This window comes from Anopheles merus, unplaced genomic scaffold (assembly GCF_017562075.2).
Source record: "Anopheles merus strain MAF unplaced genomic scaffold, AmerM5.1 LNR4000396, whole genome shotgun sequence".
NCBI lineage: Eukaryota > Metazoa > Arthropoda > Insecta > Diptera > Culicidae > Anopheles > Anopheles merus.
In genome coordinates this window covers 15,040-30,418 of record NW_024427976.1, presented here as the reverse complement: position 1 = coordinate 30,418, position 15,379 = coordinate 15,040, and the positions used below count along the sequence as shown (strand labels likewise).

General features: G+C 41.1%; 1 protein-coding gene across 1 annotated transcript in view; it reads left to right on the top strand.

Moving 5' to 3' along the window:
- Window positions 1–15,379, top strand: part of LOC121602302 (protein O-mannosyl-transferase TMTC3-like) — a gene marked incomplete at its 5' end in the record, with an annotated part of 37,964 nt that overhangs the window by 16,467 nt on the left and 6,118 nt on the right. The window contains one exon of the mRNA XM_041931073.1: window positions 11,363–11,478. Within this exon, the coding sequence (XP_041787007.1) occupies window positions 11,363–11,478 (116 nt within the window). The remainder of the gene's footprint in view (window positions 1–11,362; window positions 11,479–15,379) is intronic.

The following is a 15,379-nucleotide window of genomic DNA, read 5'->3' as shown; positions in this document are numbered from 1 at the left end:
CAGTTGCAGTAGCGTTTACCGCAGTCCTTGTGAGATGTGCCAGCGCGTTTTGGAAGTGTAGAATGAACGGTAAAGCATTGGGGGAGTGGAGCGGAGGAAGCATGACTCCCACAAGAAAAGAATCTGGCTCTGTTTGGCACCGGCTGCAATAATCGGTTGGAAGCCGACAAAGTTTTGCACCGAAATTGAAAGAGCATTTGGCACGTTTTTTGAGTGAAAGGTTGCTAGGTGTTTGCGTTTCGGTGCCAGCAGTGTAGTAGTTTTGGGAAAAATGCATCCCCACTGACACCCCCAACCTCTTCCAACAATCGTGAAAAGTTTTGCGTTTAGGAACAATGTAGCGTGCTACTTTGGTTCTGTTAGTGGTGCACTGTACGGACAATAAATCATGGTAGCAATGGTCCAGGCGGTATGGGAACGGGTTGAATTTATGTGGGAATAATTTACAAACTTCAGCTTCAACGGGTTCCAGCGTCAATGGGGAATTTTTAACGAAAGGTGTTGGTAATAGCTGAAATTTTATTTCATTTGCTTTAGTTTTCTTGCCGTCTTTTTTAATCGTGTTTGTTACAATTTATTTCTATAGCGCGGCAGCTTGCTACCCACTTCACAGTAATTTGACAAAACATAAGTTTCAAAGTACCGAAAGTACCGAAAAAACACTAAAATATGAACATAACACAATATATTTAAAATTTCAGTCACGTGTCCCTTGCTTTAGCGCCATAAATAATTAATCCATCCGATATTCTCAACGAATTGCATTTGCCAATACCCTTGTGTAAAGTGAATGTCAACTTTTACTGCTGTATTCAGCAAGCTCTCGACAACACATCCGGCACTTCGGCAGTGTATGCTAGTGATGGGTAAATTCAACAAAAATCCGGAATCGCTTCCGACTGACTCCGCCAAAATTGGAAGCGGTTCCGGAAGGTAGGTGCAAAACTCCGACCTCGGAGCCGTCTGGAGCTGTCGGAGCCGTCCGGAGCCGTCCGGAACCGCTAGTCGGCAGCCGGAGCCGGTCGGAGCCGTCCGAGCCGTCGGAGCCGTCGGAGCCGTCTGGAGCCGTCCAGAGCCGTCCGGAGCCGTCGGAGCCGTCGGAGCCATCCGGAGCCGTCAGACCCGTCGGAGCCGTCCGGAGCCGTTAGTCAGCAGCTGGAGCCGGTCGGAGCCGATGGAGCCGGTTGGAGCCGTTGGGGCCGTCAGAGTCGTTGTCATAGTCGGAAGTATTCTGAAGCGCTTTAATTTCCCGATATCAGCGATAATTTCTTTTAAAAAAACAGCTCACGAGTAAAAAATATATAGATATAGATATAGAGATATATATAGAGATAACGTCTCAACACATAGGGAAAAAATGAATCAAACTAGGAGGTCAAGAAGCAATAGAACTAAGACGGGAGGTGGGTTTGATAAAATACGAAGCAACGAGGCAGACGAGTGTAAAGGCCTTATTAGACGAAGAAAAATACTGTCATTCGATTTTGTAATCTATTTTTCAAACAGGGTTTGACAGATAGATGCCAGTCGGAAAATCGGAATTCGACATGCTCTATTCCGATTTGCTCAAGAGTAGATTTTTGCTGTCAATGTCGATAGAGCGTGTTGAATTTCTTGATAATGATGAATAAAAACAACAAAAATGAGAAACAACGAATGATTCTTTCGGATAAAGCCAGGAAAATCAATAAATTAAATAATAAATGTGAAAGGTGACAGAACAATTCTCTTGCCTTATTACACGTACGAGAGGTATTTTTGTGCCATAGTCTTAGTTTGACAGATAAATTCCTATCGAGAAATGACAGTATTTTCCTCCGTCTAATAAGGCCTTAATTATGGCAGTTTTGCACGGTTGTTTACATCGACTAACGTGTATTGTATAGGCCGCCTTGGTTTTTACCGAATAACATGATGGCACATAGACAAGACAAAGAATATAACTATCAATCATCCGTCCATCTTTTATGAAAATAAAGATCAATAATAGTTTGATTCATATTTTTTCCCCCTATGTATACGAGCAAACAATTATTTTTGACTTTATTGTTGAAAAAAAAAATACAAAAAAACTTCGGAGCAATCAATGAAGAAGACTCTTTTTTACTCGTGAGCTGTTTTTTTAAATGAAATTATCGCTGATATCGGAAAATTAAAGCGCTTCAGAATACTTCCGACTATTACAACGACTCCGACGGCTCCAACAACTACGACGGCTCCGACCGGCTCCGGACGGCTCCAACCGGCTCCGTCGGCTCCAACTGCTACGACGGCTCCGACCGGCTCCAGCTGCCGACTAACGGCTCCGGACGGCTCCGACGGCTCTGACGGCTCCGGACGGCTCCGACGGCTCCGACGGCTCTGGACAGCTCCGACAGCTGCAACGCCTCCTACGGCTCCGACGGCTCCATTTGCCGACCAGCGGCTCAGACGGCTCCGGACGGCTCCAACGGCTCTGGACGGCTCCGACGGCTCCGGACGACTCCGAACGGCTCCGACGGCTCCGGACGGCTCCGACGGCTCCGGGCGGAATCGACGGTTTGAATTATTCGGAATCGGAGCCGGAGTAGCAATACTCGGAAGCGATTCCGAACCGTGGGTGCGATTCCGGTTACCCATCACTAGTGTATGCGGCAATGCGCATTGCACATACTCGAAGCGAAACGACTCAAACCGACAAGCAACTTGGAATATTTGCACAAAAATTAACCTTGTGTGCGCTAATCGTCATCACCCTCAAAGTGTATTCGGGCTGCAGACCTTTTTTACACATATGGTATCCGTACATGAAACACGAAACGCTTTGCTAACGAATGCTGACTTGTATGTTCCTTCTTCTCATCGACAACACGCTGTTTGTGCACTCAGGACTAATCCACATAGAAACGAACCAATCATTTTCGTATGCAAACCATTCACGATACAAATTGAAGTGTAGTGAACACATAAAAACTTATAAAAAATGGTACGGACCTTTCCAAATTTGCACCACGATACCGAGAAAGGAGATTGAAATGTTCGTACTTCATAGTACATCGAGATTTGGCGTCATTTTGATCGCATTTAATGTTTGCATGCAAATAGAATTGCAACGTCGTAAAAATAACCTGAATCCACCAGCCTTCTTGCAAACCCGGAAATAATTTGATCGAATTCCAAGGAAACACATGCCAATGCAAAGCATTATCGTCTAAAACCACGTTGTGGTAAATTTGAATGAATTTCAGTAAAAATGAAATACGTGCTTGGCTGGAAGGGTTCCCGGAAATTTGACAGGAAAATTGCTTTCTCCAACAACAAAAAGCAACGCAATCGAAGGCAGCACCCAACGAACAAAAAAGGTGCTTTTGAATGAACCATACCGGGGGGTTTCTGTTACCCGGTGGGATAAACTTTCATTTTTACTACTCACTGCTGGGACCATCTTGCAACAAGAGTGCTAGAAGAAAGCTTTAAGCAAAGTGAGTAGAAAGAAAGAATCACTTTGCAAAATGCACCCGCAAAACGTTGCAAACGTTGACTTTGGTTCCGGCTGCTACCGTGACTGCATCCGGTTGCATCATTAAGAACTGCAGCACCAATGCATAGTTGCACTGTTCCTGTTTCCTGTTGAGGCAGGGCTGATTTTTTTCTCCTTTTTTTCCTGCCCTAATTTTGTTTACTTCGCCTCTTCATTTCGTGCAACGATCGAGCCATGCTCTGCTGTGTCGGGAACTTTTCGCAAGCAAAGAAAGCTCTCTCATTACAAACGACGTCGATGCTGTAGCACCGAGGTGTTGGCCCGCGATGGTGTTAGTGGGTAAAACATTAAAGCTTGAACTGATTGTTGGCGGATTCCGGTGCAACTGCGCTGTTGCCTGCCCTACGACGAGAGAAAGTAGCACGATTGCTTCACGCGCTTGCAATCTTCAAAACCGGGACAGCAAGGAAACACTCTTCAACGCGGAGAACTTGGTCGTTGTTGCTAACGTCGAGTAGACTCCTCCCCCGAGGAAAAGCATTCCATGAGCAGTTGTTACTGGAGTCGGACAGAATTGCAGATTGTGGAGCAAGAGAAAAAAAAACAAAACCACGCCAATACGTACTGTAGCGGATCGGAGGACTGAGTTTTGCGTAGGGAACGCGTTACTCCTGCCAACGTTTTGGCACGCTTGTTTTTCTTCACGTTTTTGGCGATCACCCTTCGGCAAGTTGCTGTGGTGAACTTCTTTGGAGTATAGGGAAACGTCGGAGGGCGTGATTTATTTACGACAAGCTTTTGGAAAAGTAAATTCTTGCAGCACAACATACAACTTTGGCAACACTGCGATTTGCCTGCTAGCTGGAAAGTGTCGACGATGCTTATGGATAAGTAATTGATTATTCTTTTTTTTTTGTTTAAAGCAGCTAGAGAGTATTTATTGATTAGGGGTGCCTGTTAATATTAAAAGTGCATACATGTTCAACTTGTGAAATTCAAGCTGAAGTTAATATGTAAATGACATGGAATGTTTGTCAGCCATCTCAAGATGCAGCTGATTCTAGGAACTTACCTTTGTATGCTTGCCAACTTGCAACTCAATTGCAGAAAATATAACGATGGGGCATTTCAAGATTCTAGTCAGTTTTTTTATATGCAGTTTGTCAAATGGAGGCTGAAATCGTGTAAACACTCCATACAAAACCGCACACAACACTAGCCTGCGATTTTCAGCCTAGATTATTTTAGACTAAGGGGCGGTCCCGTAGTACAGTCGTCAACTCGAACGACTCAATAACATGCCCGTCATGGGTTCAAGCCTAGAATGGCCCGTCTCCCTGTAGCAAGGATTGATTATCCTATCCGGCTGTGTTGGTAATGAATAAAGTCTCAAAAGCCCGTACAGCAGGATAGGACGTTAAGCCATAATAGAAGACGAAGTATTTTAGCCTCAAAACTTCCTTAAGATCTGCTCGAAAAATGTCAAAATAATGTGATATTTTCATTTATCCCAAGGTGTATTAAAGAGATCAGGTGGTGGAATCTAGAAACAATAAGTATGTAAACCAGGTGGTCTCATAGCATGTTTGTTATAACCAAATTTGAACGTCACTTTTTGACAGGACGGGTGAAAACTTTTGCTCGAACAGGCTTTCTAGTAACTTGACGACTACACAAACTACGCTTAATATCTTCATTCAGAGGCAGAAGTGATAAAAACCAACATTCAATACGTACACCTTAGGATAAGCCCACCTATATAGTATACCCACTAAGATCGCTCGAAAATTGCTAGACAATGGAAACAGCTGATAGACTGAAATTTCAGCCTGCAATCTTAAAACGGAAAGGGGCCCTATGATGGTATTGTGATAGTGAAATATTTTATTTTTCTTTTAAGATCTAGGAACTCTCACTTTTATACAGGAGTTATTCAATGCATTTCATTGCATAGTAACATATAATTAAAAAGATTATATGAACCTTTGAACCGCTTTGAAGATATTCAAAACTTCATTGTGTCAAAATTAATTGTGAGTATAACTTAATAGTTTTTAGGAAGTTGTTGCGAATCACGGTAAAATGTATTAAATGAATTTATATATAAATAACAAAAAATAGAAAGCAAGCTGTTGAACCATTAAATCAAATCGTTAGTGAAAGCCTATTGTATTAGCCACTTCAAAAAAGCGAACTAACTATGAATGTTATTGTCTATGAACTATGAATCTTTACTATCTTCACATGATACCGTTTGCGCAAGTGCACCAACCCACTTGAAATACATTTTCAAGCTACTGAAGCCATTCTTGATGGAGTACAGAAAAGAATACATTGAACGAAAAAATCCTTCTTCATAAGATGATAAAAGCCTGCTGCATACTGCATACTACACTCGACGAAAGCCCTGCAAACCTTGCGCCGTACCGAAACGACTGCTATCCCTCGATCGGTTGCAGATTGCATTGGTTGCCAATCGTTTACATCGTCGACCCGCGTCAGCACGGCACGGCAACACCGGAAAGCATCAGATGACACTGCATCATCCGGCCTGTCTCTGGTCGCTTTTCTCTGCAGAAAAGCGCACTAAGTGGATGCACTTAAGACCGATGCGAAAACCCATCCGTCCAAACGAAACGTTGTGCCTTGAGCATTGCGTCATTGCATCGACGCGACCGCAAAGGGAAAAGGGTGAAGTTGTTATTTTTTTCACACTCCCAATGATGGACATCACAGTTAAAAGCAGTCGCTAATGGGTGTCTTTGTCAATACTATCTGCTGCTAGGCGCAGTTCCAGCGATTGCGATGGGTGAATCTTTTTAATTGCCTCTTTGTATCGACATAATGTAATGGGAAATGAAGCATTTGCGAAGATTCTCTCAGCTGTCATATCTATCCATATTTAATTAAACCCTAACAGTGCTCATCCTGCGCTGGCAACATTTAATCAGTTGAAATGTGTATTAGGTCTCTGCAGTACTTTCTCCTCGAATGTTTTCCTCGCGCTATAAAGTTTTTGAACCCTTTTTAAAATCAGGTCACGCAAATGCTTCACAGCAATTTGGTGATGCTGGACGCCCGAATTCCCCAGGGCACCATCAACACATCGTAATTGTCACATTTGTCTCATAGTTCAGGATGTTTCGTTTATACTTGTTTGTCCTTTTCTTGGCATCATTGCAGCACATTTTATCCTATCATTGCAGCTGACCCATGGCGACAACGTGGCACTAAAGCGTTTGTCAACCAGTCGTGATCGATGCAGTTTTTGTGTGTGTGTGTGTGTGTGTGTGTGTGTGTGTGTGTGTGTGTGTGTGTGTGTTTTTTTTTCCATCTCAGTCATAGTTTTAAGCTTTATCGTAAAACGCTTGCTATGCAGAAGCTAGCTTAACAGTCGAGATGGAGCATGTTTTTTTATTTCCTTTTTTGACTGACTGATATCTGTTTTTGTTTCGTGGGTTTGATTTTTTCAACTACCTTTGTTATGGTGCGCCGGGGTGGTCATTTTATCCGTCATTGCTACTGTTTTTAGCCATTTCTCGCAAGATTCCGTTGTATGCCTCTCTTCCTCTCCAATGCATAATGGAAAAGCTTTTTCACCCAAGGCTAAGCGCTCGTCAAGCTGTAACAATGGAAGATGTTCAGCTTTGTTACGTTGAGCTATATCATTCCTTTAAGATCCTTTCTACGTTTGTGACGATCTTCATTGATTTTTAAAGCATCTCAAAAAATCTAAGTCTAAGTATTTTTAACATAATTTACCCCATAAAGGCCTTTGGCTAAATTTTCCAAATACTTTGTTGCCAGTTTGTTCGACAATTCGTCTGGGATCACTACCTGGAGGAATGAAAATTGCTGATTTTCTGACACCACTCTGTTGAACGGTAGAACAATTTTTCATCATCTATACACGTCATCGTTTCAACAATCACCCACTGACAGACGGCACCGGGATTGGAGTAGATCGATTTACAGATATTTCCTTTACCTTGGTTCTTCATCTTCCAATGGAAGATCCGTACTAAAACTGCTTCGACATCCAGCGCTTTGCCGTAATGGATGACGATTTTTCTTTTCATGATGGTGAAGTGGAATAACTTTTTTTTTCGTTTATTTATTCCGCTTCCGCCCAGTCCCGTCATTGCAGCCCTTCACATTATATGCGAATTGCTCTTACGGTATTTGAATGGTAAGAAAACGCATCAATTCGGTGATTTGATGACGTGGAAAAGAATAGCTCGTTATCACCAGTTCGTTTTATGAAAGTTAGTTTCAGTAGAAACAAAATATTACTGTTACAATATACAATGTATAATACAAATTACATTAAAATACAAGTCCAGACCATTGGAAATTGGAACAGATAGGAAAACAAATTTATACTAATACGTAAAATTTTTAATCGATATTCTGGTTCTTTTGTATGAAGGAAGTTTAAGGCATTTTAAAGACGACCAAAAGCTCATTCCTGTCACACAACGTTTTAATTTTTTACTCCACAATGATTAGCGAGTAAATGAAGGGAATATTACTATTAATTACATGCAAATGTCGGACGGATCAAATTACTGACCGCTGATTCACCGTCACCGTCGCAATTTAACCATTGCTTCATTTTGTAATTAGCAGCATTATAATTGGGTCATTATATTTGCCCGTACTTTAATTAGTGTTCATCAAACAGACGCGAATAATCACTCTCACGGAAAAAGGGAGCCGCCACACCGAGATAAACGAGAAGAGAGGGAAACAAGGAGTATATTTTTTTACCTTTCTGCTTACGTCCTTTGAATGGCAGAAAAGGGTTTGTTCTTTGTTCAGGGGCTTAAATTTAGCTTGAGTTCAGCTTTGAAATTATTTGCACTGGTTTCGTTTTGCAATAAAAAAGTTTATACTATGCTTATGCGTTTGGTAAAAAAGATGTTCTTACATTAATTTAAGTTTTTTTCTTTACTATAAAATACGTTGCTGTAACGATGTGTGATAGATGTATGTTTTTATTATGTATTTTTACGCTTTATTAAAACCATTCTAAACTCTACTTGTTACATGAACTCGTAAAGCATTCTAATTCATTTATTGTCTTAATAAAAGAAGCATTTTGTCAATGTTTATCAATCCATAAAAACCTTTAGGTCATCCCTTAACCTATCCTATTCAATACAACAGGATTTTTTCTTCCTTTGGCAAACCATTTGTTTGTTACATAAATTCTTCCAGCTAGATTCATCTCAGGATTGCCACAATAGCAGAAACGATAACGAAGAATAGATAAATACACAAATAAACAATCCTGCGCGATCGTTCTGTACTACTCGCGCAAATAAGAAGGGCTCACGGCATGCTTGTTAGTGCAAAACTTAATCCCACCGTGTCCCTACTTGCCCGCTAGCCTATCTATGCTTGCTCTCAAGATGACTTTTGCTTTGAACCGCTTAGATCATACTCACCGGTGTCATGTAACACCGACCTGACGTTGGATTGTTTTACCGAGAGCAAAATAAATGGATCTTTACAAACGTACTGACGTCGTCAGCGCATTTATCATAAACGGAGGTTAAGTGAGAAAGGAAAATCGGGTTTTGAATTGAATAATATGCCTACAAAGATCCCAAGCGACAAAACCAACATGCATTCCCGCTCTCTTAGGTTTACTGGTCTGTTGGGTAAAACGAGAAAACATTTTGATTTTGTTAGTTGGGATGATTGATAAATCAATGCTAAAGCCCTGCACTCCTAGCCCCAGCAAAAAGGTAGAAGATTAACTATTGTTTAACTTTTAGATCAAAATCAAACAAATTTTAATCTCGTAAACGATATTGGTTGACATAAAATTTCACCTGTAGCTAACATACAAACATGTCGAATTGGTGTATGTAGTTTACAAACCACAGACTATTTACAAACATTTACCTTCAGTGCGTATTTTCATTCCACATCCAATCCAAACCGAATATAAAATCTAGTTATTGGAATGGTTACTAATATTTTATTTATTTTACAGTGTGAACTAGAAGAGCACTATTGCTTGTTATTCCTATTTTGCGGACAGCTTTACGTATTTCACAAGAATCGCAAATGAAACATTATTCAACCACAATTTCCACGTGTAATCACTGTTGATGCTTATATAACATGACCAAAAAAACAAACTTTTCATTGAAATCTGTTTCGTTCCATCGATTCAAGCATAACATTGATGTATCATACATACGTGCATCATTTGTCGCGTTTCAATGATGTTAGCTTATTTTTTTCAGACAGTTTCCACGAACACAATTCCGTATGTTTGCGACATGTTTGTTATGCTATGTAAATTTCCACTCACTGCGCAGTGGTACGGTGCAAAGGAATTAAAATCGTGCACCGACGTCGCTCTCTTTTCCAACGCACCGGATTTTGTAGCGAGCTTTGTTTGTGCTCTCGTTACATTCGATTATCGTGTTGAGGGAAAATTTTGGTCATGATTATTCATCAAAACCATTCGGAGCATGCTGCTATATACTGATACTGCTGCTGCCGCTACCGGAGGTGAAACATGGTGCTTTGCGATTGCTTTTAATAACGGCAGCGGGAAGCGGAATGAATTATTCAATCTCAATTTGTTGAGTAATGAGTGATGAAATATTTCCGCTCGACAGTTGCACCGAGATCGGAACATCGCATAAGCTTTGGCTGGGATGTCATAAATTTCAGCCCGTGCCGTAGATTGTAAAATGGAAACTAATAAATGATTGATTTGTACGATGAGCTCTGGCGCACGCTGGTGGTTTGGCTAAGCAGCTCGATAAGCAATTAGCTCGTAAGTCAATAAAACTATGCAAATCAGCCCATTTGTGGAAGTGTAATTTGGAATTGCAAATCTGAGGCGGATTGTTGATGTTGTTTATTAGAAATATGTAACTGTAATTGTGGTGGTTAGGAATGTGTTATATTAACTTGTTAATTTAACTCATGCTCACATGCTGCGTAACCAAACATAGGCAACATTGAAACAATAAACACAAAAAAACATACGCCGGTTGCGATAGTATCATGGAACAAAAATAGACCGGATGTTGGTGGAATAAAACAGAGGCAAGATTAATGTGCAAACATCCTAACATGTATGTGTGAGAGCCGAGATGAAAAATGGTAGGCTGGATGTTTCATTTAATTAAATACCTGCCAGGCATGGCTGTTGACGTGCATATAGTCGAGACGACGGTTGTCTATTAGATATCACTGTAGCCTTCGCTGCTGGTCTCCTTAGACAATTCATGTGCTTATTTCAGTTTGCTGCGAGGGAAATGGTACCCCTAGTGTGTCGCAAAAGTTCCTCAATACATAAACATACCCTTCGAGAAAGCCTTGATCCTCGGTCGCTGCACACCCGTGAGGCAGCTTAAGCTTGCCTCATTCAAACGCTTTGTTGTTGTCTGTTTGTTGGTTTTCGCATTATCATTCACTGGAAAGGCGTATCCTTTCGCCCGTTGTATGAAAGTGCTGGCATTGCAAACACAGATCGTTCATTGTGTGTTGCTTTCGGATGCGAGGAAATAGTTGAGGACTGACTAAAGAAATAAAAACAACAAGTTACATCTAGTCGGTTCGCACAAGCGTCAATAAAACTCTCCCTGCAGTGCAAATCGTGCAGAATTAATAGTCAATTAGGCGCCAAAGCAATGATGGCATATGTGATGCAAATACATATTCTTAGCTGTAAAGTTTAGTTTCTATAAAACACTTCGTTTGCCACATTCATGCAAAACGTTAGGTTACAAGAGATTGAAGGGTTTACCGTACAGCTTAAAGTTATTTAAAAATGTGTTTTGTATCAAACTGACACATTTGTAAATAAATATCTTTCATAAATAGTAACAACACGAATCATTTTCTTTTTATTCCCACTATAATCATTAGGTTGGCGATTCCTTTGTCTTTCCATGCTGTTTGTTGCCACGGCTATGCTTTGTAAGGAGCAGGGCATCACCATAACGGGCGTGTGTGCAATCTATGAAATCTTCGTCGCCCAAAAGGTACGTACAGCTTTAACTGTAGGTTACATATTTCAATCTATTGTTTGAACCAGTCGTTTTCAACCATTTGTAGCTTTTCTCTCCATGTAATACTTTATGCTCCACTAACAAGTTCATGAGCGGGGGAAGAACTTTATTTATTTATTTAGTGAAATATTTGCATGGCCTTCGCAGTGGCCCAAGCAACTTAAACCAACTATCTATCCAGGACACCATAAAACAGAACAATACTCTAACAATAAGAATGAAAAAAATTATATGTAAAAAAATACAAAAAAAAATTAAAAAATAACTTTTTCTAATGCTATGCCGTCAAAACCAAACAAGTGAGAAACAGATATATGCCAGTTAAATAAGGATACCAATGTTCAATACAGGAGTACATAACATTTCCTTTATCTTATCTTGCTTCTTCTTCTTCTTTCGGCTCAACAACCGTTGTTGGTCAAGGCCTGCCTGTACCACTCATGAGGTTGGCTTTCAGTGACTAATTGATTTCCCCCCATGGCAGGATAGTTTGTCCTACGTCTGGTGGAATGGTCTATTTGGGGCTTGAACTCATGACGGGTATGTTGTTAAGTCGTACGAGTTGACGACTGTACCACGATACCGGCCCTTATTGCCTTAATCATAAATCCCATCAACGGATAATTACGCTGTATTTTATATTTTCTATGTTAAAATCGCAGTATTATTTACTTGCTCAGCTTACTTCACTCACAGTTGAAAGCGGCAGATACTTCTGACCTGTGTAAGCGATATTGCGTGTGGAAACAGCTCGCGATTCACTTGCAATCAGGATTTAAAAGCATTTTCAGCCGAGAAATCCCCCTTTGAAATCTTTGGCGAAAACGAAGTGCATTAGCGTACGCCGTATTGGCAGCGGAGTGATAAAAGCACTAGCTTTCCAACGAGATCCACCGGCTGGCCTTATCCGCTGCACCTTCACACAGGTTTATGCTGCAAGCATGGAGAGTTGTTTGGTGTCGGTTCAGCTGTGCAAATCTCTGGTTGGATTATTTTTCGCTACCGTCAAGTGCATCCTTTCATCAGGTTTGTTACCGTTCAGTAGGGTCCTTCTCTTTTCCGCCCAGGAGTCTCAGTTTGTAGAACTGAACATTGAAGAACAGACGAGACGGGGGACGGAACCGGCCGGGCAAACATTATGTTGTTGCCACGGATGAACATCATGCGGCATCATTTGTAGTGCGCGTAATGGGAAACACCGAATAGCGTGTCCTACTTCGCTCGACAGTGGCGAAGGGTCGTCGAAAGACCACAAGGATACATAGATGCAAGCTTCCCAGTGACTCGATGCGATTGCAGATGCCCTGTGGACCAGATATGCAGCTTTTCTTTCTTTTCTTTCTTTATTCTTTTTGCAGGATTCATTTCACACTATCCACAATATTGGCTTCGGGAAAAGGGTTCTGTTTTGATGCGAATGTGTATCTCTGTCGTTCGTATAACATGAAAGGATGTTTTTGTACCTCACAACGGCTGGCAGAAATTTGTTATCATTGAAAAAAAAAGCAGTTCACTTATTGCCCTTGTGATATGTTGGCAACCATCCTGGTTGACCTGAATTATTGCAGGCAAAATTTGCAAATGCACCCATCAATAATATTTTTGTTTGCTTTGCGCTGTTCAAAATGCATTCCATTTTCAATATGTTTTGAAATAGTGCTTTTCCAACCTTACCTGGCATTAGATATGATTGGGTCAACAGTTTAACCCCGTTTGATGAGCACGCTTTGGGCAATAATTCAAATAGTGTCCCCCTCATGTGTCAAACGACCAAACGTGTTCAATCAAATTTAAATTCAAATTGGGTATAGCTGAATGTTTGAATTCCTATAATGCAAACAAATGTATTGATTATACATTTGTAGTTTACCTGATTAAGCAGTATTACCGCGTTGAAGCGTGGTGGTTTTGTTTAAAAATCATAAATTGTGTAAGACAATACAATTGGGTAAGACTCATTCCATCACTATCATAATAAAAATGCTTGTTTTGTCTATCTGTATTCTATTATATTTATATATTCTCTTTAATTGTGTATTTGTCTAATAAGCAACGGTACATAGAATGTTATCGACAGTCGCTTACTAAAAAATCAGATAGCTATTTGGCAAACATACTAGCCTTGGAGATAAAAATCGTTAACAGGTTTAAAAAATTGACGCAATAAAGTCAAAAAATAATAGTCAATCAATAATTTTTTGAAAATCACCAGACGGTTGTACCAAGTTTTTTCGCAGATCCAACTCGCATGCACGCAGGTAAATCAATCTCAATAAAACTCAACTCAACAAGCTCGATAATGGCTGTCAATGCCTATGTAGTTAGCATTCCATTAAATCCAATGTCACAAAGTCATGCCAAATGCTGGGTCATATCTGTCATGCACCAAAAGACACGTAAAGTTCATTATTTCAGTCTTGCCAGCTGACCCAAGAGGGAAAGCGCGTCGAGAAAATCATTCAAAGGCCAGGGAAACCAGCAAGGGAGTTCAGCAGCTCTCAATACGAATCATGTTTGCTTTACCATTCCGAACACGATCAAATAAATGGATGCATTTTTCTGTGTCAAACCCCACTCGTCAGCTCGGTCGACCGGTAAGTGTTGCCAGAAATGAATGCTGACTGGTATTAAAATTCCACGTACATCTTCAGCATGACAAGCGAGCAGTGCCTCTAGGGCCGCAACAGCTCAAACGCAGCAAAGCTACTCGATCGTAATGAAATATCGATGTATTCATAATTCAATTCATCTTCTGTGTTTTACGAAACGCAACGACATAGGACGGAACAACGACTAGAACGACACTCAAGCTTTATTGGCTTAATGTGGCAAGCAAAAAGGAATCCTGTCACAAAAGATCTTCAATAGCATCAGAACATATCCTCTTGCGAGCAACATCTCTTTGCCGGTGAGTCCGTTGTTAGTCACAAACCGGTGCTCTCTATCCTGCGAGGTAAGAAGAAGCTCTTCCGAATGCGAAAAGGACACCGGTTCTGATTTATTCCATCCGTGGCTGTACGTAAGCACAATGTGCTCTGACATTTGCTTAATCTACGATGGTAACGCAGGCTATTCGGTCATTGGATTTGGTAGGATCGAAAATTAAATGAAGATGAGCAATGAAGTCCGGGACATACAGTATCTCCTCGGAGCGAGTGCATTCCTATTGTTGTTCGGGTTGATGAATCACTGCTCAACTCAAGCACGAGCTGCAGTGAAATAAAACACAAAAGCATTCGATCCACAACCGTCCTTATAATGCTGCAAAGACGTTGACGAGAAGAAACCTCAACGAGACTTATCACTATCATTCTTACTAGTTTCTTGTAGCTTTATTTTGCGTCCCATGCATACCCTGGGGTCATTCAGCAGAGGAAGTTTTGGGTTGTATTTCAAATTTTTCTCCCTCTTGCTGTTCGTTTCATCCGACCGTCTCTTGCCGATGCATCCTTCAGGTAGCTGCATCCAGCCAGAGCGGAAGTGTTAGTCAACTGTCAACACGGGTCGACAGGACGTGACGACACGGACACCAAAAAAGCTGACGACATGTGCAAAGTTCTTCCATCATTTCGATACTTTTTACGCCATAGCTTGTGGGAGGAGTGAAGTAGAACGGAGCCAGTACCATGCATCTCGCCACGCTCCTGGGCAGGTGAGGGTTTCATCGTCTTGTCAGGCGAGCTTTCAGCCCAGACGATTGTTGCAAGTTATTTCCTTTTTTACACCGGAATTGTGAAGCTTCTGTAAAGGAAGAAATATGTCTGACATGATGGGATGTTTTTTCCCTCGCTTCATTCTGCTCTCTGCACTCACTACTTCTCAACTATAGCAATACAACATTACTGGCATCCGGTGCCGAGTGAAGGAAGCGGAA